Source organism: Phaethon lepturus, unplaced genomic scaffold (assembly GCF_000687285.1).
Source record: "Phaethon lepturus isolate BGI_N335 unplaced genomic scaffold, ASM68728v1 scaffold25112, whole genome shotgun sequence".
NCBI classification, from domain to species: Eukaryota; Metazoa; Chordata; class Aves; order Phaethontiformes; family Phaethontidae; genus Phaethon; species Phaethon lepturus.
In genome coordinates, this window is record NW_010525304.1 from 1 (window position 1) to 22,961 (window position 22,961).

A 22,961-nucleotide genomic window follows, 5' to 3' on the forward strand; every position below is an offset into this window, starting at 1 on the left:
TCATCCCGTGTCCCCGAGGGGAGGCAGCGGCCTGAGCCTCGGGCCCTTTGGAACCGAGCTGTCCATGTGGCACCCCGGTTATCGCTGCGGGGGGGCCGGGCCGGGCCCGCGCTGCGCCGCCGCCGGCTTGGGGGTTTTTTTAATCTCGTAATTCACGTAGAACCGATATTATCTTCTTCTGTGTGCTATGATCTGCGAACGTCTTGATGACTTCCTTCCCCTCAAAATATATATATTTTTTTTTTCAAACGACATATTGGAGGTGAAACTGAGTAACTTCTTAGACAGCCTTTTAAGCTAGGAAGAAAGAAATACAAGGTGAGCCTTGTCTCCCTATCTGTTTTCTTTGCATGTGAGGAAATCTGTGCCGTTGGAAGTATTTCCTGATTTCGCGTATACAGTCTGTCTATATAGCATCCTCTGTACTTGGTTCCTTAATTATACACTTCTGTGTTTCGGTAGTTGTGCTGCATCATAAGCAATTCGGTTATAATGAGATCTTTTGATTTTTCTGCTTTATGTATGAGTAATTAAATGGTTTGACTTGTCTTCCCCCTCCTCCTTCACAGCACGCTCATTACTTTTCCTCAAAGTCATCTGCCAAATGACATTTTACAAACAACTGTATAGTTACTTACAGGGTCAAGAAAGTGGGAAGCATATGAATACAGTCTGAAGAGAGAGCCTCTATTCTGGAGAGCTTACAGTCTAAGCAGAAAATGTACAAAGAGATCGTTAGCTAATGGAATAATTGAGTGGGATGATTTACAGACTGGCATCACTTTATGTTTGCTGATTTCCCTGTAGTTGGATTAAGTACATAATGGAAGTTCTGGGGAGGCAGTTGGAGGAGGAGGCATTTTAGACTACCCGGCTGTCAGGTATATGAAAAATAAAGAACTGAAATTTAGAGTTACACCAATACAAGGTAATAAAATTAAACAGTTGTTATGGTATGTTAGAGATAAGGTTTGGGTTGCTTGTCTCAAAATAATCTAATTTTGACTAAATCAGTTTATTCAAGTGTGGACTGTTCTTAGCATTGTTTAAAATATACTCTGAGAAGGTGCTGTGATCCTTGACCTTTACAGTAAAACCAAAGGTTTTTAAAACAGTCCAGAGGGTACTGAGAGTACTATTGTGGTACTTGCAGTGGTCTATGAGGAAAGCAAGCTGTCAACAGAATGATAAATTGTTATATAGCTCTCAGCTCTTCCTTTCAACGTGTTGCTTGCTTTACTGTTTGCAGGTAACTCCCCGAGCTCGTGTGTCCATGAAGGCAGTAAATTTTCACAGCAGCACCATGTGCTGACCGGGAAATTGTTTAGCATGGAGCATCGGGTTGCTTAGCAACAATCTTCCTCTACTTCATTTGTGCTTTTCTTTTAATAGGGCAAATATTCTGTATTTGTTTAACTGCAGCTTACTAGTTTGCTTTCCACTTAATAGATCTGAAGTGCAAACAAGAAGGAGAAACAATTCTTTTAGAACTGTTTTGGTCTCTTCATGTGATATCTTAGCATGGCACTTTGAGGTCATGAGATGCTTCAGAAGCTGTTGGGTTTGGAAACCGGTGGGTCAAAGTCAGGTGAAATGGGCACTGGTGGTGACCGATCCCATGGCAGTTTGGTTGGGATGTAGCTTTTCAGGGTGTTTATCCTTGCATCTGGAGGTTGGAGAGGTTGTGGCTGGTGAAGGTGATGTACTAAATAACTGTCTTGGAGTAGGTGACAGTGAAATTTTGTACAGCAGAAAACATGACCTGAATCCTAGCCAACCGCACTAATATTTTGGTCCCTCATTTTATAAAACCATCAGGCATTAAAAAGCATTCCTGATCTCTTAGAAATGTTCAATGACCTTGTGTTCCTGTAGAGGTGTCTTTTGCTGTTAAGTAGGTAGCCTTTCTTGTATTACTAACTCATCTCTGTGGTCTCTGAGTGTTGGTGGTTTAGCTTCCATGCAGGTGATCTACCTCTTCAGTCTACACAGAATTCCTTGTTGGTTCTTGTCTTCGCAGACCAGCGCAGTGTTTGGGGAAAGCTGGAGAGCCTATATGCTCTCTGACAGGCCTCAGTAGAGAGGTCAGGTTAAAATGGGTACCTGATGGCAGCACAGCAGCAAGTCCTGAGAAGTTTTTGTGCACTGTGAAGCCCTTTGGAAAGGGTTTGTGCCCCTCAGTGCTGTTGCTTTAGTTTTGTTGGCAGCTTTATGCAGGCTTGTCCTGGAAACATGAACTGCACGTAGGCTATCGAGACTTTTCGTTGTGCTTCTGACTTCAAAAATAAAAATGGAAATATGGAACACTGTGCTGTGGTGAATTAGATTTTTATCTTTTTTAAAGCAAAGTGCCATAGAAAATATCAGGTTGGTCAGTTTTGGATTTCACCTCACTTCCATTGCTCTGTCCTCAAACTTATCCCTCAAGCAGGGAAAACAGTGCATAAGGGAGCAATACAAGTACTCTGATTCCTGCCTGAGCTAGAGAGTCGTGCTCAAAGGTGAACAATCAAGTTATAAAATTAATTTGTATTTGTTCTGTAATTATTGTTAGCTTACAGTAATGTTGTTATATCAGTGTACTTTCTGATGCAGTCAGGAGGCTTGGCATCACATAAGAATTCTTCATCATTCTTAGAGTTAGCAAGTTTAATTTACAATGGATTTTGTAAATTGATTGTTGAAAGCCCATCTGATACACTGCAGGGTAATGAAGGTGAGTCATAACTGTTAGCATTTTCATGTTTGCAAGCTTTTCGTTTAGACACCATTGATTTTGGAGAATTATTACTAAGATTTATGAGCAGCATTGTAAGGACAGTGGGGTATAACTGAATTTCCTAACTGAAAGATAAGAAGCATATTGAGATTCATGAGTGGAGAATAATATGGTACATACCTTTTATGCACAAATAACAGGGGCAGTGAGGATGAGATCACTGGCACTGTAGTACTGCCTCGGCTATGTAGTTAGTGTGGATATGTATGATACTTGGTGCAGTAACAGCTGTCTGTGAACCGTAGCCTAAGGCTTTCTAGGGAATGAGGAGCTGAATGACCGGTGCAGTATTTATCCTAACTAAGGATTTCGATGTATTCTGCGTTTAGCTTGATTGTCAAAAAGGCCTGAGTTCAAAATTAATTTTAACTTGGAAATGCAAACTTCTTCACCTTTTAAAATTTAACTGGACTGTTTCAATAGGAAACCAGCCGTCTTTGTTTTAATGTTAAATGAAATTTTGTGATTTCATTCTGATAGCAGCTGTTTCCAGTACTTGTATGGTAAATATATATCCACTCTCCAAGCTCATCTCTCTGGCATGTTTTTGAGAATGAAATGTTGAATCCTGCAGGGGTTTTTGATCTGGAAAAGTAAGTGCTTTTGTTTATCTAGGTTCAAAAAAATTATCCAAATCTTAATTAAATCTGGAAGTACAGGGTTGCAAAGAAAAGAATCTTAACTCTGAACCATGAAGAGGACCTTTTCTGCTCTCAGATGTTTAACTGTGTATGTGGCATGTCTCCAGTATTCAAACTATGTGCTTAGAGGGATGGGGGGAGCCACAATGTGACTGGCTAAAATGAATGATACAACATTGGAAATAATTTTAGTGAATTTTTTTTTTTTAAAGGAGTCATGGCTGGTTATGGCATGCAATATCTAGTGTATTCTGCTCAGAAGGATTTAACTGTCCCTTCAGAATGTCTATTCTGTGGCAACAGTGGGAACAACCTGGAGTAGTAGCTTTCTTGACGGAGCTCTTCTCTCACTGGAAATCTCATGGTATTCTGTCTCCGTGTAAAACAGAAATCTGGTGATGCTCTTGCCAACGTTGTTTACTCTTTGGAGAGTTATTAACCTTTTTTAAATTTTTTTTTTCTTCAAATGAGTAAAACTTAGTTCAACTATACCAGCCAACAAATACATGAAAAGAACGATTAATCTTATCAAGTTTTATTTTCCTGATGGGTGAATTATTTTATGATAAAATTACCCTTCATTCCATCTTCCTGACCAGTTGGCCGCTCACATGAGTGGTATGTGTATGAATAGTTCTCTTACTAAAATTAACTGCAGAAACTTTAATAGATTAACTCTGTCACTTGAGAAATAGCACGGCGACCTATGCTGAAACCTGCTGTCTGTCTCTTTGCTGTAAGCTGAAGTTTAAGTTGGTATCAGTCGTCAAGTGAAACGGAGTTATTACGTAAGGGATGCTTCCGCTTTCGGTCTGCTCACTTGTACTACTGCCAGCTGTGTGGGAGAGCACTCCTCTTTGGTTGGCTTGCTTTTGGGTGTTTCTGAAGGTAGAAATAGTATCGTGTGTGAATTTCAGTCCAGGAGGATGGATTGCGCTCAGGCACCGCAATGCTTGGTGGTTGCGAGGCTACTGTAAAACAAAACAAAGATCTAAATGTTGATAGCAAGATACTACAAAATTCATGTCTCCTGCAGCAGTACTTCTGTCACTTACACTTGATTGTTTAAAAAAAATAAACATGGTTTGGAAACTAATAAAATCCTACGGAAAGAGAGTTCCAGGAGCATCTCTTATTTTCAGAAGTGATACACAACACTGACTTCCTAAAAGGTTTGTAGTTTTTTTTCTTCCAGGTCCTGTTCAAAATCAGCTGATGCATTCATCAGATGGCCAGGGATATAGCCCTTTGGTTCCAGGATCGTATTCGCATCAGACGCCAGCAAAGGTTCCTCCACATCAGTCTTCTGGACAGTATAACTATAGTGGCTCTCAGAATGTTTCTCAATTAAACAGTTATCAAGGACCTGGGCAGACTCTCAATAGACCACCAGTGGCACCTTACTCCGGGTCACCAGTACAACAGACAGGTCCTGTTCCACAAGTGCTGCTGCCCGCATTGCAAAACTCAGCTGCTGTATCATCTGCTGGTAGCTTTCCTCCTGGAGCTAGCTCGCCAGCGCTTTCAAACTGGCAGTACAGCCAGACTCCTGTGAGTCAGCCACTTGGGTCTCAAACAAGCCATTTGGCTCACGTGTCGGGGATGGGGTCAGCTCAGCCACCATCATCGTTATCAGGAAATACAAATCCTCCAGGAAGTTACCGATATGCTGCTTCTCCAGGAGGTCCTCCGCTTCAGAACAGCTATATGAAGCCAGGTAACCACAACTTTTTGATATTTTGCCAATGCCCGTTTCTCAGCATCCTTTTTAAAATAAAGAATATAGAATTTACTCTGCAGTGGCATTTTGCTTGTGGAATGAGGTTGTCAAAGCAGATACTTAGAGAAAACGCACATCACAAATACTAGAGTGGTTTATTTGGATTAGAAATGGAAGTTCAGTGTGCAGGTCAGATGCTTCAGGATTCCTGAACGGTGTCTCGTGGTTTTGGGAAGCTGTTTGTGGGTAATGCTGCTTCTGTGACCTTCACCTTGGGGTGGCTGTTGGAGCGTTGGCATGCTTCAGTCAAGTGGGGACTTTGGGACTTGGTTGAAAACTGTAGTCCTGTTTAGCGAGTGTGGTCTTCTGCAGTTTAAAACCTGTTAGCCTTTCTGTTCATCACTTGATACAGGTAGTTCTCAGAACGGCCTCTGTCAGGTTGATGCAAATAACTTGAGCACAGCCTGGAAAGAAAACTGGAAAGCATTCTGTGCCATCGAAATAGAGGCCAGTTGGATGGAAAGCTGCCTTCCCCCAAACTTGTAATTTTCACTCTCTAATAATAATTGTCAGTCTTTAGAAAGTAGTTTGAAAGCATGAGATGCAAAGAATTACCACTTCTGTTTCTGCTGCTTGCTTGCTGGTATATGCAGTGGTGAAAAGCTTTTCTAAGAGTAAATAGCTCTCTTATGTAACTTATGATTATTATGGAAACGAAGTTAATACTGGAGTTTCTCTTGGCCAAACTGCTGTTTGTTGTTATAGAGGTTTTTCTAACCATCTTTCTGAGCATGCTGATAGGAGTTACATAAAGAAATATTTTAAATGTTAAAGCAAATATTTTTTTCTGGTGAAATGCTTTTAGACTCATTAGAGATTTTTCCTGATGATAATTTTTTGTTATGTGCTTGACTAATCTTTTTATGATATTCAAACTGTCTTAAGCTCACAGAATTTATGAAACTATTTCTGGCAGTTTATTGGAATAAACAATTAGTACTTTGGAATTAGTGAGGAAAATGATGAGAAATTTTGGAAAGTGGCACGTGAAGTAAGAGTGAGTGTCTGCAATAGGAGAATTCTTATATCCATTCAGCAGTGAATCCTCCTGAGCGACTTCCCTGGTAGGTTTTTTGTAGAACAATGATCACTTTTAAAATGAATTTAGCTCGTTTTGCTGATCATGCTCATTCTTAGAACAGAGGTCTGTCAGCTCCCTGCCTGCATGGCCAACTTTGGGCAGCCTCTCAGACACCGAATCTCTTCTAGGTTCTGTGATAGTGTTGCCTGCAGAGAGCAGATATTAAGCAGCTTTGCAGTGTCAAACACTAAGTGAACGAACAGATAACTTCACTGGATATGATTTTTCCCCCCCCCCCCCATTCCTTTGTTATTTCCCTCCTGCCAAAAAAGTGACCATACTGTGCAAGCTGATGAAGTTGCATATTTTGTGTGGTGGGGAATTCATCAGTATACTTTCATGTATGGCATACAGGCTTCTGTACTGTGTGGAGACCTGGTGATACTGGACAATTTGGCCTTATCTTTTGAAAAGCTAACTTTAATATTAAAGCACATTGGTGTTTTCCTGTAGTTAAAGGGCAATTGTACTGGCCTCTGGAATAATAGGGAACAAAGAGGTGGAAGTGCTCTTAGGATTTGACATTATTTGAAGTGAAGAAAAGCAATTGGGTTTCTAAATGTCTTGGCTTGAGAAAGTCCTAGAATTTTAAAATAGAACCAATTAAATGTTTCCTGTGACTTCCAACGTGGAGGGTTAGACACTTCAGAGCAAAACACCTCACACTCACAGAGCAAGTTTTTTCAAACTGCACATTGCTTCCCAATGCCTTCCCAAGTGAAATCTTTTTCCTGAGTAATTTTAGTAGCTCTAGAATCTGTACACTGCTGGTTTGTATCGGATTATTGAAGTGGAAGACGAGCACCCTGTCAGAAGGAGTCTGGTTAGATTCTTACTAGCTCATTATTCTCTGTTTAATATGGGGCTGTACTATAACTATATAAAGTTCAGGCTTGGTAACTGAAGTTGGGATGCTTTCTGTACCTCTTCAAATGCATGCCAACAATAGCATCAAAAAGCTGAAAGAGATGGTGGATAATAGCTACAGGAACCCAGTATGAGAAGAGCATGACAGAAACTGTCTGAAGTTTTGAAACTGTCTATATGCATGTTAGGATTTATGTATCTCATGCTGTTTATCATTTGAACAAGAGAAATATTTAGAGTTCAATCTGTGTGTTTTTGTAACAAAACTTTTGTGACTTTTCCAGCTGGGTTAAACTCCTCCTAAAAATTAATATATTTACAGGATCTGCACCTCCACCAGTGACTCAGCCTTTAACTCCACTCCACCCTCCTACAAGGCCACCTTTAGGATCTCCACCAGTTGGCGGTTCACCTTTAATTAGGCCATCAACACTGATAGCAGGACCACCTAATACACAGTCTCTGCTAAATTCAGCTGCAAATCGAGAAGGTAAGAAATAATTTGCTCTTTTTTGTTGAATTTGAACATTACAACTTGCTCTAATATGCAGCTTTTAAAATCATCTGCATTGATCTATTAGACACTCAAATGGTAAACTTGATACTAATACAGCATAATTTTAGCTGAAAGGAGCAGGTAAGAACCCGGGAGGAAGTAAAATATTTGTTCTTGACAGCTGTTAATAAAGTAAAAATAATTAACCCTCCAAAATAGATTTCTAAGTGCTGCTTAACATGTCCATGTCTCCTATAGCTGCCATCTCTTTTTTTTTTTTTTTTTCCTTCCCTCTCTCCCCCGGTGTTCTAAAATGATACTGGAATTCTAATTTCTCTGCATCCTTGACTGCTGTGGAGGACTGTGTATAGAGTAATCTGCGTAAAACTTCCTGTATTGTTTTATTCCTCTGGGAAGGCTAAAATGTGAACCCTGCAATTCCTTGCCTGTTTATGTAGCTGTACCTTAGTCTTCCTTTCTGTGTAAAATCACCTATGTCGGGTTTGTTAATTTTCGGAACGTTGTTAGTAGAGGCAGTTAAGTGTCAGCTGTTGAAGACAGATACCTGACTTTCTCAGTCTCCTGTGGGCCCTGCACAAATATGCCATTGTGTAAGAACTCATCAGGGCTCTGTGTCAAACGGACCTGCAGTTGTATTGCATTTAGTGCCCATGCTAGATGGGGCCATGTGGTAGCTGGCAGTTTTATTTTTACATGCATGGTTTGTTCTTTTAAAACTGTTGGTTCCTTGCACGTTCAGATTGACAGCTGCTTGTATGTGGTAGCTGTGTGAGTACAAGAATAGTATATTGAGATTTATTTTAGTTCTGAACATATGAAATGCATTAGAAAGTCTCTTCTTGATAATGAAGAGAAACGTTTCCAGGGCCCTGGAGAGATAGAAATATTTAGTCTGTGAAGTAGGTTGACTGCTCTGTACTAGCAAGATTCAGTGTATAATGTAAGCTCCTTTCATTGGGTCAACTTTGAAGATTTTAATGATAATAAAAAGCAAATTGAGTACCTACTTCTCCTTAGCAATAGGTAATTTGTTTTGTATATTTAGACACAGTTAGCTTACAAGATGCTGTAATTTGGCAGCACTCCCTCAATTTCAAGTTTTTTCTTATCTCAGCCAGAATTTATATCTTGACTCGTATATGACCATGTCGGAACTGTTGGTGTTTGGTGAACGGTACTGGACTAAGTGTGTAAAGTGAAGGGAATTTGGTGTTTCTGTGAATTATCAGTGGAAGAAGTTCTTCAAGGAACTCAGTACCTAAATTCCAAGGAACTTTGAAAACTGCAGCTAGCCTACAGACACCTCCTCTGATGAGGAGGAAGTGTCCCCTGACACTTTACTGCATATTAGCTTGGAAGTTATGGTGAATATCTGATCTAAAGTAATCTTAAAAGATCATTTAACCTGAAGTGTAGGGACTTTTGGTTTTCTTGGAAAAAGATTGTGAGGTTTTATGAATGTCCTTTGAGGTCATGTCAGCAGAGGAAGTATGTGTGAGAAAGGGGCTAAGATGTATATTTGATTCAGTTTCGTCCTGGGACGGGGACAAAGTAGATCCAAACTATGCAAACCTTAACGTTCATCCAGCACGTAGGGCTTCTTTGCAGTTACCTCATTGCAACTTCTTACTAACTTGCGAAAATTTTTACTGGGACTGTCTTTCTTAATAGGTGATGCTACATCTGCTGCCAGTGATGGGTCTGTGGTCCAAAACAGCTATGATGCAATAGAAGGTGGTGGCCTTATGGGTAAGGTTTTGGAATTAAAAATGTTTACTATTACATAACTCTTTTTAAGAGCCTGGGAAAGGTAGAAGTTTAAGCATTAATGTACAAACATACATAGTTGGTTCGATGTCTGTCTTGAAACTAAATATGAAATTTGAAGCATTGACAATTAGCATATTAGCCTGTAAGTATGGTAAAGCAGTTAAGAGCACTTTGCAAAATTGACAGCAGTTTTCAGTTGTTCACACTTAGACACTAAAGCAACAATAAAAAGCCCTCCTAGTGTATTCATGCACTGAGCAAGCTGCAGTTCTTCAGCAATTAATTTTAAGTATTTGTCTGCTCTGCCTCTAGCAACTCCACATCCTTCTCCTGCACCCCCAAATCTTAAGATGAGTAGAAGTGTTGGGTATTCTTACCCTACCTTACCTCCAGGCTACCAAAATACTTCTCCACCTGGAGCACCAGGAATGCAAGCACCTGCTTTGCAGTATCCAGATGGATCAAAACATTTCCACCAGGTAAAGATTGTCTGTTTTTTCTCTCATTACTACCCATGGTGCATGTGGGTAAAGAAAAGTGACGACTGGTGTGTGTTGTGCATCTATGGGGTGCTGCTTCTATGGTTCACTGTTTGGTGCGCCATTTGTTCATGATGGTAGACATAGTCTGAAACTAATGCTTTTGCTAATGCTTTGGTACCGGTTTGGAAAAGCTGTGTGCCAGCACTTTCTGAAGTGTTCTATCCTCAAATCTGTTAAAATATTTATCTTAAAACTTTCAGCTGTTTTTGGCATGTTTTTCTTCCCTTGGGTTGCTATTGTTAGCTGAAGTATTTGGGGTTTTTCGCCTAAACTTTCAAAGCAAACTGACCAACACTCTTGCCAGCTGAACCTCTGTATTTCAAGAGCTTTGTAGCAACTGTATGCTAATTTTTACCTCTATTATGTTACATGCCTAAGTCCAAATTTGTGTAATGAGTAGTATTTCTAAATATATAATTGTAATGCAACAGCAGTTAATATGCAAACATAAAAAAATTGAATGGCAAATATGTTTGCTTTTTAAATGAACTCTGAGTTTCATCCAAATAATTGGCATTAATTTCTGAAATTTTATTTGACTCTAGAGTGCCCTGGGCACTAATCACTTAACTGCATCTATGGGTAGCCTGAGTCTACAGCAAGAAGGATTAAGACCTGTGAATCTTCTCCAAGAAAGAAATATTCTTCCTATGACCCTCTTGAAGGCTCCTGTCCCAAACTTGCATGAAGACATCCAGAAGCTCAACTGTAATCCTGAGTAAGATTATCAATTTGCTATAATTCATCAAAATAAACAGAAGTATACATTCCTACTTGTAAATGTAACTCTTCACAAAATATCTCCTTAATTCTGTGAGTAGAAAACATTGAAAACAGGCTTCTCTGTGTTACGATAAAGGCAGTAAGTGGTTTAAACTGTGAAGTGAGGAAAATTATCTGTGCAGAAAGTATGAGGAAAAATATGTTGCTTGCAAGGCAACTGTAGATAGGTACAATACAAAAACTTTACGATATAGCTGGCAATGAATATGATTGAGAAAAGATGTAAAAAAGGAGTTAACTCACTTGAATGAGGTACACCAAAAAGATTGTGAATGCAGAAACGTGAGTGACCTTTGTATTGAAGTAACCATTTAAAACAATGGGGTAAACTGAGTGTCAAACAAGAGGCTGGCAGTTGGGTTATTAAGGTAATTCTCATCCTCTCTCTGAGAAGACCAACCAAACTGTGCATAACCAGGTACTCTTGCTTTGCAAGTCTTTTATGATAGATAAAGGAAATAACAGCATCTTTGTGAAGTTTGTCATACAAACAAGCTGGACTGGATTTGTGAAAGTACTGTGCACTTCTGCACCTTGTGGAAACCGCTGAGTTCTGAAGTCCCTGAAATGACTGTGGCGTTGTTTATAGTTATTTGTGTGTGGTTATTTGTGAAAAGACAACTTTTCAAACTTCACTGGTTCAGGTTTGTATATAAGGCCACCTCAAAATGGTATTCCAAAATAACAGTTAGTTTATAAAAGCTTGGTGCAACTTTGAACATTATTAGGCCTAACTTTGACTTGAGTGACTAAAATGACACTCAGCTCTTTGTAAAAGAGCATGTGTATAAAAGAACATAAGAACTCAAAATATGTACTGTGGGTCAAGCTCAGACTAAACCAGAATGATCTGATGGAGTTGGAGAAGATCCTTTATGTGAAAATGGAAATTCACCAGCTCTAGAAAAATATAAAGGATGCTCAGTACTACTGAAATCATCATTTTTTTTTTTTTATCTGAAAGCCTCTGAAAATAATCCTTTGTCCTCCATGTAGGTTGTTCCGCTGTACCCTGACTAACATTCCTCAAACTCAGGCCTTATTGAATAAAGCCAAACTTCCTTTGGGGCTCCTGCTTCATCCTTTCAAAGACTTATCGGTATGACAAATATTCAAAACTTTAAATGCTGAAATATCAACTATGCCTGCATTAAAGTCCAGAGGTGGACCATGAATTATAAAAGAAGGGCAAGTATGTTGGCTAATCTTGGCCCAGAAAAATTATCCTGGTAACTGACATTTCCCTGTTCCATACAGATCATTGTAATTTTTCTGAATTTTTTTCCCCTGCCATTTTTAAACTTTCAAGCCTCCCTTCTTAATAATAACAAAACAACTCCAAACCTCAAAAAACCAGAAGCTTAGAGGCAGTACAGTACTCGGACTGCGGCAGAAGGCAACATATCTAAATTCCAGTATTGCTTAGATGGCTTTATCTTGTCACATATCATTTGTAGTTATTGATTGCCTATACCAAACCTAGTACTAATTCTTAAATAAGTGAAGAATTAACAGAGATAAAGGGGTTTGGATGTCCTCAGGTAGCCAGGAGACTTTGTGAATTTAACAGCGCCTCTTTTAAACATTGTTATTTTTCATAATTTAAGTAATTTTTTCAAAGATGGGGTTTTTTTCTGATTTTTTGATCTGTATTGGGTGTAGGACTTGGTCTTAAACTATCAGTGTAAAACTCAAGACTTTAGAGGCCAAGTTTGGCTCTAACCAAATAGGTTAGAGCTCAGTTCTGACCAGTTTTATTTTAAGCAATTGTAGGGGTGCTGTGAGGATGGAGAAATACATCTTCCTTCTACAAGTATGCTTTGACTAGCTAACCAGGAAGCAGAGTATAGAAAATGTTATTGTAGATGAATAGCTGTAGTGTGGTTATGCTTTAAAACAGGAAGCTTTTCTTTTCCAGCAATTGCCAGTGGTCACTTCAAGTACTATTGTGAGATGCCGTTCCTGCCGGACATACATTAACCCTTTCGTCAGCTTTCTAGACCAAAGGAGATGGAAATGCAATCTGTGCTATAGAGTGAATGATGGTAGGTTTTAAATGTGCTTATTGCTTTAAACTGTTAAGGTTAACCTGTCCCACCTTTGCCTTTGAAACTGTAATATTGTTGGCCATATCAGTACTGGGGATCGTTGTCAGTCATGCTGGGGCCGTGAGACATGAGAAATGTATCTCATGGGCAAAGACAGTGGTGTCGGTAACGAAGCACAGTCAGTCTGACGTGGTCTCCCAAGGTACCTTAGCAGGTGACAAAGTAGCTGCCCTGCCTACTGTTGTTCTCCAAGAAGCATTACCCAACAGGCACAAAAGAGTTGATATATTTGTTTTAAAATGCACCACAGCTATTACTAATGTGAAGTAATAATATATAAACTTATCTGCATAGTTCCTGAAGAATTCATGTATAATCCTGTGACAAGGGTTTATGGAGAACCTCATAAAAGACCTGAAGTCCAGAATGCTACTATTGAGTTTATGGCTCCATCTGAATACATGGTAAGGCTTTATTTATTCTTAGTTATTCTCTACCTTTGTTTTATCTCCAGAGGGAAGTCAGAAAAAGCCTTGTTATAGGGGATGCTTTCCAGCTTAGCAGGACAGTTGCTACCTCAAGGAGTATATCTGAGAACTCTTGGGAAGAACCTCAGATAGTTCTCCATTACTAAACATTTATGACAAAGTTCTTCTGTAGAACTCTTAGGATATGTAGGTGTTTGTAGGTCTTCTGGGAGAAAACTATAATTCTAAAATTGCCCAATAAGAGACAAATGCATTTAGAAGTTTTAGCTATCACCTGTGTGCTGTTTATTAATAGAGTTTAAACTTGCAGTGAAATGATTTAACTCAATCTAATAAATGTAATTTTGAAAATTAAAGGTAATCTTTTCTTTGTTCAGCTACGTCCACCTCAACCACCTGTGTACCTCTTTGTGTTTGATGTCTCTCATAATGCAATAGAGACAGGATACTTGAATACAGTCTGCCAGACCTTGTTAGACAATCTTGACTTGTAAGTACCTTTGTCTTAAAATCTCCCATTTTTGTTACTCTCATGAAACTTGTGATAGACATCAACACACCAGTACTTCCTGTCAAGAAGAGAAATTTCCTAGCGTTGGCTAGCAATGGCCAATGTTGTATTAAAATATAGTATAAAGCTGTAGTCTTTTTTTTCCGTTACGGCTGCACCAGTATATAAGGTAATTTTGAGGCTTCTCAGTTTGGCTCTTTCCTATCTGCTTCACTAGTCCCAAAAAGGAATAAACATCATGTTTATGATGTCTTTTAAACTGTTTTTTTTTTAAAGCTGAAATGTAGGTAAGTATTTGCTGAAAGGAATGCATACATCTAATAAACTTTTCATAAAGTACATGCTATTTGAACTTACATAAATGCTGCTTGAAATTTTGCAGCTTGTTTCTTCCTTTTCTTCCATTTCTTACTACACTCTTAAATTTCTTGAGTGTCTGCTAGGTTACTCTATTAGGGGCTCTTTTTTTGGTTTTGTGTTTTTCCTGCAAAATGAATTAGTCAATTCATTGCAGTGTAGCTGTTAAGCTACTTGGTAACAACCTTGGACACATGCAGTGGATAGTTAAAAAAAAAAGAAAAGAAAAAAAGCTGCAGAAATGAAATTTCATCTTGCTGAACACCGTATGTTTCATTTTTAGGCTTCCTGGGAACACTAGAACAAAAATAGGCTTCATAACATTTGACAGCACAATCCATTTCTACAGTCTTCAGGAAGGTCTCTCTCAGCCTCAGATGCTTATAGTTTCAGATATTGAAGGTATGCAGAAATAACTTCTGTGATTAGTATCTACTAATGACTGCTGGTTTTGACAGCCTTTAAAAAAATATATCTGGTGGGAGTTTCTAGATCAGATCATGAGTCTCTCTAGTATTGGCTTTAGAAGTAGCATATGTCTGCATTCGTTTATGAAGCCCCTGATGTCTGAGCAATGCTGTGGCTGTTCATGACTTAAAACATGAAGACAGCCTTCCTAGCTTCTATTTTAATTTGTACAATTATCTAGATTTCTCTTATGATCCCAGATATTGATGCTGGATAAATTGCTGTAGATTCTGTGGTGACTAATGCTTAGTGCTTGTTCTTCTACCTTTAGTTTCAAGTCACCTTTCACTGTATGTTATAGGGTAAGGCAGAATGAACACTAGAATACCTTTGCCATGTATTGTTACTTAATAGTCTTCATTATCCTTCAACCCTGATTGCTATTCTGACATGGCATTGTAGCCACAGCTTATGAGGAAAAAAGAAATCCACATAATTATGTTTAAATGGGTTTACACACTGATACTGTATTCTTTTTTCAGTAGGTATAATAGTTGGTAAATACAATTGGGGGAAGCTTGATGTAGTTTTAAAAACTAATTTAAACACTTTTTTTTTTTCTTCCAGATGTATTTATACCAATGCCAGAAAACTTGTTAGTAAATTTAAATGAAAATAAAGAGGTAAGAACTACCTTAAATAACTAGTGACATTCATACAGTTTGAGATATGCTTGGTAATTTCTGGATCACTTAATGCTCTTTAACACCTGCAGTTTAAATGCCAAGTTTGAGGTGCAACAAAAGAGTTATTTAAATTTATCAGTGTGACTGTAAACATTTGCCAACCTGAAAGAAGACAATACTTGACTTTTGCTAGGGCTTTTTCTTTACTACCTTAATATTAGAAGTGTTAATACACATTTATGTATGTTCAGCAGTCAGCTCTATAAAGAAGAAAATTCCTAGGTGATGGTATTTTTGTTTTCTCAATTGTAGCTAATTCAAGATCTGTTGAGGACCTTGCCACAGATGTTTACCAAGTCCCTGGAAACTCAGAGTGCTCTGGGTCCTGCATTACAGGCTGCCTTTAAACTGATGTCCCCCACTGGAGGTAGAATCTCTGTCTTCCAGACACAGCTTCCATCTGTGGGAATGGGAGCACTAAAGTCACGAGAAGAGCCAAACCAAAGAGCAACTGCAAAGGTTAGAAAAGCAAAAAGGTTGAGAGATCTGACTACCCTCTTCTCTACGTGTAGGTGGTTCTGGAATTGCCTGTTCTAGGTTAATTTTGGGGTTCTCTTGTTGAGCTAACTCTTCCTTTGTTAAAGTAGTTGAAAGAACAAAAAAAAAAAGTCAAGCACTATAAACACAGATTAAAGAGCTTATTTCCGCCCCTCCCTCCCCCACAGATATCACTGTAATCAGTGATGGAGAATTAAGTATTAGTATCCCTGAAAACAGGCAATAAATGTGTTAATCCCTTTGAATTTCCTTTGTATTTTGTAATACTCCATTATATTAACAGGATATACATCTGACACCATCGACTGATTTTTACAAGAAGTTAGCCTTGGACTGCTCAGGGCAACAGGTTGCAGTGGATTTATTTCTTCTTAGTGGACAATATTCTGACTTGGCTTCTCTAGGTAAGTCATATTAAGCTGTTTTGGGGCATGTAACTCTTGTGCTTCTGGCAAATACATAGAATCTACATTAACATTTAATATATGAACCTGATTTGAATGAATCTAGTGTGTCAAGATGCAAGCTAATCCTTGATGAACAGTGACAGTCAATAGAATATAATCTTTCAGTTTCTCCTGATTTAACCTAGCTGTTTTCCTATTCTTTCTTAGTGAGTCAGGATTCTTGTGATCCTGGTATAAGTGGCTGAAATACTTGCCTTCTTTTATGCCTTTTAACCATCAGTGTAAACATCTTTAGAGTAAGCTTCCTTAGCATTTTAATTTTTTTTTTCTCCATTTAACCAAACTTTCAAGTGACGAAGTACCTCTAATTTCAGGCCAATGGAAAATTATTTCACACCTGAAACTACATACATACTTGAACATATAGTTGTGTTACATCTATGTCTCTGTATGCAGGTCTAAAACTGTGTAACAGAGCTATTTGCAGGTGTGAATAGTTTAATAATTAAAGTGAATATTGCATTCAACTGGTGTATTTAAACACCACAGCAGCAACTGTGTACACTCTGCCAATGTATGTTGTTTTTCTTTCAGGCTGTATATCAAGGTATTCTGCAGGTAGTGTCTATTACTACCAGTCTTACCATCATAAACACAACCCTGTCCAGGTGGAGAAATTGCAAAAAGAACTGAAACGATATTTAACTAGAAAGATTGGGTTTGAGGCTGTCATGAGGATAAGATGCACCAAAGGTTTGAACACCAGTTTTTGGTTTTGTTTTTTTATTTTTAATTTGGGGGGGGGGGGAGCAGAGGGGAAGCAGGTGTTTGCTATTATTTGGGAATATTTTGATTGGTATTTTGGCATGAATGGTTAAAAGACAAAGATTAGAAAAGCAAAACTCAGTACCATGAATCAGACCATTTATTAAAGACTATATTTGTGGTATCTTTACCGGCATCCAAGCTCCATTTTCCAATGGTTAAAACTGGACTGCTTTTTCAACAAGGGACTGTTTTTATAGTCCAGAGACTTACTACTATTCTGCATTGATTTGACTTCCAAATTCCTGCTTTCTGCTAGGCTTTGTGGATTCTATGGATTAGTTGTCTCTCTGGGATATTTACCTTTCCCGAAAATACTTGCTTTCATTGAGAAGGATTTTAACGTTCTAATACAGAGCCATCTAACAGTGATGGCAGATGTGTAAATGGTGTCTGTACTTCACAATTATAAAAATAAAACTGATTGCATCCAATGCTGATCTTGTAGGTCTTTCCATTCATACCTTCCATGGCAACTTCTTCGTACGATCTACAGACTTGTTGTCATTACCCAACGTAAACCCAGATGCAGGATATGCTGTGCAAATGTCAGTAGAGGAGAGTCTTACTGATATGCAAGTTGTTTCTTTTCAGTCAGCCCTCTTGTACACATCCAGCAAAGGTAAGATATACAGGTAGTGAGGTAGTGTTAGCTGCATTAACAGTACACTATTCCAGTGAGTCTCTTTGTGTCCATTTACCAGCTGCAATCCAGTTGCGGTTACTTACACACACTATTTTATCTAATACCAAGATTACAGCTGTGATGTGTTACTGCATGTTGTTGATGTAATTGCTTCTTCCAGACCACGAAGTTTCTTGGGAAACTTAGTTCTGGTCTGAAAATAGGTAGACCTAACCCAGAAACTGAGAACTAACTGTTTTTAAAAGCTACTGGAAATGGCCTCATTCACCACTGGTATGATAAATTAGATAAAATCTTTTTTATCTTTTTCTACCCCCCCCCCCTTAAGTAAACAGTGGCATTTCTTGTATTGTTTCATAAAACAAAAGTTATGTTTGGAGACTACAGTTGTCTTTTCTTACAGGTGAAAGACGAATTCGTGTCCACACTATGTGCTTACCTGTTGTAACAACACTGAGTGATGTCTACCTAGGGGCAGACGTACAAGCCATCACTGGGCTGCTGGCCAATATGGGTAAGCATGATCAGAGCTTGTTTGGATATGTATGGATGATATCCCTAAAGCTCTGAGCAGTAATCCTCTGGTGAAGTAACATCGGAAGAAAAGATTCTGTCTTTCTAAGAGTGCTTTCTAAGTTGCAAACTGAGAAAACTGAGAAGGTGGTGGTTGGTTGTTTTTTTTTTTTTTTTTAAATGCTTGGCTTATGTAAAGTATCGGTATAGTTGAGTGTAGTCACCTGCACACAGTGCAGGTGTCTTAGTCTGGTGCATCACATGGGCTCCTGGCTTTTTTGCTGAATCATTTGTCTTGACTTCCTCTATAGTGTAGTAAAAGCTTATTAAGATGCATGGAAGTGTATCTTAAAATAAGAAAAGATAATGTATGTGACTGTATTTCTGCCAAGGGAGGAAAAGCCTCTTACTTGAGCTTTGTACTCTCCTTTTAGCTGTGGACCGATCAGTTTCTGCTACCTTGAGTGATGCTCGGGATGCCTTGGTCAACGCAGTGATAGATTCTTTATCTGCTTACCGTTCATCAGTCTTAAGCATTCAACAACCTGGTCTCATGGCCCCCTACTCACTACGGCTCTTTCCTCTTTATGTACTGGCACTCTTAAAACAGGTAAGGGTTAAAAGGAAGTCATGCAAGAGGATGATTGTCTGTTTGGCATGTCAACCTGAAGTAAAAGGACATTTCTTTGATGTATAAAATAGCATCTGTCTTCTTTCAATATTTTTGTGGGACTCAAAATTGAGAAGTTGCTTGATTTAGACTGCTTAATAAAACCAGCCTTCCTACAATTTGCCATTAGAATACTGAGATATTTTACAGATTTCAGAATGTTCCTTCTTAAACAGATAAAGTCTCTCAAGATAACAGTTCCACTTCTCTGCACCTCAGAATTTGATGACTTGAAACGTCAATGTAGAACAAAGCCTATTTAATTGTTTCTCAGGCCTGGGTAGATAACATACAATTTTACAGGTGGTGAATGTATGTTTTTTATCTTGGAGTCTGTTATGTTAGAAAAAAAAATGAAGGATTTGGAGCATTTTATGGAGCAAATGTATCAGGGTAATAATGGACGGGCTTTCTGCTCTTGCCTGCAGAGGAGAGCAACAGGGGATAGACGAAGTATTCAAAGAATGTCACTAAGGAGAATGATCTAGTTGAGAACTGGGAGTTTAGAAGTGTGTATGAAAACAAAAGTATAAGTGATAAGCAAGGGAGTAAGAAAATACGAAAGACACTGATGACTCTAGAGAATGTGGAAGGTACTGGTAGAGTGTTTTTTTCAAGAATCTAATTTTTGTGCATTTCTGGAAACGTAGATCCATGCAGCAGTTCAGTGTGGCTTAAGAGAGCTAGCTGGCTGGCAAAGAGGTAGTTGGCTGGCTGTTCTTGCAAAAGATATAAAGCATTTCACAATACTTGCTCAATGTAAGTATTTTTTGATTGGATTTCCCTGAACTAATACTAGAAGTCATTTTAAGTGTTGAGACAAGCTGCCTTTCTGTTCTAGAGAGAATTTTCTAATTCATACCTCTTTATAAGGAATTAATCAGGATGTTGCTACTAGCATGTTCATACTGACATTGGAGCTTTTTTATGTAGAAGATTTTATAAGCATTTCACCCAGTCAAGTGGGAAGAGAGAGCACTTATTTCAGTTATAGCTGGGTGGTTGTTTTTTTTCCCCAACAAGCCAGGACTATATCTTTATTGTAAATCCAGAATTACCTAAGATTCTCTACATTGAAGCCAATCATAAACTGCTCCAATATTTAGTCTTCTAAATTCCATCAAGTAGCGTTTTTGAGGTGTATGTTAGAAGAAAGCACCTTGAAATATCTTTCATCTCAGCTGTAGTTGTCACTAGAAAGGACTGATGGTGCAAGGTCACAGTTAATTCTAGCACCCAGAAACAGGAATAAGGAGGTGTGCTCTTCAGTGTTTGACATACAAATCATACACTATGGAGAAGTAAAATAGCAGTAGTGAAGTACCGTATTTTGAGAAAATATTTATGGTTCAACTCTAAGACTTTTCAGTAAGTTAGAAATAAACAATAGCTGGTGTGCTAAATTCAACTTATCTCACTTTGCTTTCATGGTCAAATTAAATGCCTGATTGTTTGCAGAAAGCATTTCAAACTGGGACAAACGCACGTTTAGATGAACGCATTTTTACCATGTGTCAAGTGAAAAACCAGCCCCTTGTTTACCTCATGCTTATGACACATCCCAGTCTGTACAGAGTTGATAACCTCACAGATGAGGTGAGTATTTGCATTGCTACAGGGTATGCTTGTCTGATCTCAAAGACTTGTATGATGTGAAAATAAATTTGTGAGTTTCATATTTTCCCATTTGCTGTATTAATGCATTTGTTACTTGGGATTGGATTGATGAATTCTGGGGGGAAGCTATGCCCTGGTTGTGGGTGGATGTGGAAGTTTTTTTCTAACTTATTTCTCTTTTTGCCTTGTATCATTATCTTGCACTATAAATCACACGTACGTAAAGACAGTATAACATATGTGTTAACTTTTTGTCCTTCTGTAGCTGCCTTTTATTTTAAAATGTCAAAGTAGTTCTGTGAACAGTGAGAGAATGTTTATGTAAGACCCTGAATAATTTTAGAACACAAGTCTGATATTCCATTTCTAGAATTTATTAACTAAGATTAAGTTGATGAAGTACGCCCTCTCTAAATAAAACATTAAGAGATTTAACAGTAAATTATGCAGATTATTAGGACAAGGGTCCAGCTTCAGCACTGAGTATAATACATCCTATTCTTACTTAACCTTCTGTTCTTGTGCCTGTTTCAATGCCTCAAGATGTGAACCGCTGCTTTTCTTTTTGCTTTTTCTTTTAGGGAGCTCTTAACATAAATGATAGAACTATACCTCAGCCACCTATTCTCCAGCTGTCAGTGGAGAAGTTGAGTAGGGATGGTGCTTACCTTATGGATGCTGGCTCTGTAAGTTCTCTGGTGGTGGTAATTTTTAAAAGTATCCAAATTTACTTGTCGGGTTCTTTTTGAGAACTCAAAATTTGTAGGAGACTGATGGAGTGGTGTTTTGCCTTGAATTAATATCGTTGTTGCTGGGTGTCTTTCAGGTAATGTTTCTGTGGATTGGGAAGAACTGCGGGCAGAGCTTTCTCAGCCAAGTCCTTGGAGTTCCAAATTACGGCTCAATACCGCAGAACATGGTATGTGCTGGCTTTGCTGTACACCAGTCGTACAGTGCCACCAGAATATTATTTTCACGAGAACTAAAATACCACTATTCAAATATTAGCCCTCTAGTTATTATTCACTATAAATCCAGATTCAGGGAAAGAAATAATTTCTGTTACCTCTCTTGGAATTTCTCCAAGCTAAAGACCAGGTATAGACCTTCCCATGAAAGCACAGTAAGAAGAGGCTGGCAATGATTAAGTTTCTCAGAATTGTGGGAGCAGACTGAGAATACTTGGGAATAGTAAGGACAGTGGGTTAGTGGGAAATCCGTTGGTTTCTGCAATAAAACAGGTATTGATCACAGCTCAGTCATCGCCATTGTGATAGCCAATTGCTTAACCAATTTAGTGTATTTGATTGTTTCAAGCCCTTTCAGAGGAGACGAGACTAAAACTATACATCACAAAATGTACCTGTCTGGGTTTCCTTCATACCTGGTTAGGATAGAGTTAGGCTATTTTAAGTGTTCCTTCTACTGTTTGTTTTCTCTGAAAAATATCACGTATGTATTAATGATACCCTTTGTCTCTTAGACGCATCTCCCAGAACTTGAAACTGCAGAATCCATCAGAACAATAGCTTTTGTTTCTTGGCTGAGAGAACAGAGACCTTTCTTTCCTATACTATATATAGTAAAGTAAGTGTTTTATAACAGTCTTTATGCTTCTTCAGGGACGTCTTAACAATACCTATCCAGATATCATATACTGGACTTTCTAAATGGAAGTTTTAACAATGGTGCATGCTGTGCCTAAGGGATTTGACAACAGATATGACTTGTTATGAGTCGTCTCCAATTAGAATTCCACAGACTAAAAAAGACTAAATGTCACAGAACAATCTTAGGTTAATGGCAGATAAATTAAGTAAATGCTGATAAGTACGCTTGTTGGGATTAATCACAAGGGCTATTTGAGATCCTCTTTTCATATGTCCTTATGCTCTTGAAATATCTTGCCACTTGACCTGTAACTGTATTAATGCATTGCACTGTAGATCTTGGAGAATATTTATTTCACTCAAACACTTATATTTTCATTTTTAAGGGACGACAGTCCATTGAAATCAAGTTTTCTGCAAAATATGATTGAAGACAGAACAGAATCAGCCTTATCATACTATGAATTCCTCCTTCATATACAGCAGCAAGTGAATAAATGAAACACTAGTCTTTGGCTCACTTCTTTAAGGAAAGATTTTTGCAGTAAAGAACGATTGTGCTTGTAATATCTTCATTAAATCTGTGGCCTGAGGCAGTTGATGAGAAGTTCTCACTGTGATTTCAACAAACTAAAGCAAATAAAGGACCACGTCTGAGAATCGAATGTGCAACTACATAATATTGTACCTTTAAAAAAAAAAAAATCAAACTATTGGAACTGGTTGAGCACCTTTAATTTGCTGCAAATCATGTTTTTACTGTGTAAGTAGTTGCAGCATGACCATTTACAAAGGCAATACTGAAAAGGTGAAATACATTTTGTAAAATAAAGAGTTCTTTGTTGTTCAAAATGTAT

General features: G+C 38.3%; 1 protein-coding gene across 1 annotated transcript; it reads left to right on the forward strand.

The window, feature by feature from the left end:
* Nucleotides 1-885: 885 nt before the first annotated feature.
* On the forward strand, nucleotides 886-22,961 carry SEC24A (SEC24 family member A). The gene is made up of 23 exons (XM_010282685.1): nucleotides 886-928; nucleotides 4,616-5,137; nucleotides 7,471-7,638; nucleotides 9,337-9,414; nucleotides 9,748-9,914; nucleotides 10,523-10,695; nucleotides 11,757-11,859; nucleotides 12,679-12,805; nucleotides 13,163-13,272; nucleotides 13,674-13,786; nucleotides 14,448-14,566; nucleotides 15,200-15,255; nucleotides 15,571-15,777; nucleotides 16,100-16,220; nucleotides 16,818-16,976; nucleotides 17,497-17,670; nucleotides 18,098-18,208; nucleotides 18,642-18,817; nucleotides 20,336-20,473; nucleotides 21,076-21,180; nucleotides 21,321-21,413; nucleotides 21,978-22,081; nucleotides 22,491-22,961. Exons 1-23 carry the CDS (start codon nucleotides 886-888, stop codon nucleotides 22,603-22,605), a joined length of 3,282 nt encoding a protein of 1,093 aa, XP_010280987.1. The 3' UTR covers nucleotides 22,606-22,961.

Excerpts from the sequence above, each read along its gene's own strand:
- SEC24A (XM_010282685.1), top strand. The coding sequence starts at position 886 with ATGAAAAATAAAGAACTGAAATTTAGAGTTACACCAATACAAG. Across the intron at positions 9,915-10,522 it reads GATCAAAACATTTCCACCAG|AGTGCCCTGGGCACTAATCA; the intron begins GTAAAGATTGTC and ends ATTTGACTCTAG. Across the intron at positions 12,806-13,162 it reads GTGCTATAGAGTGAATGATG|TTCCTGAAGAATTCATGTAT; the intron begins GTAGGTTTTAAA and ends TTATCTGCATAG.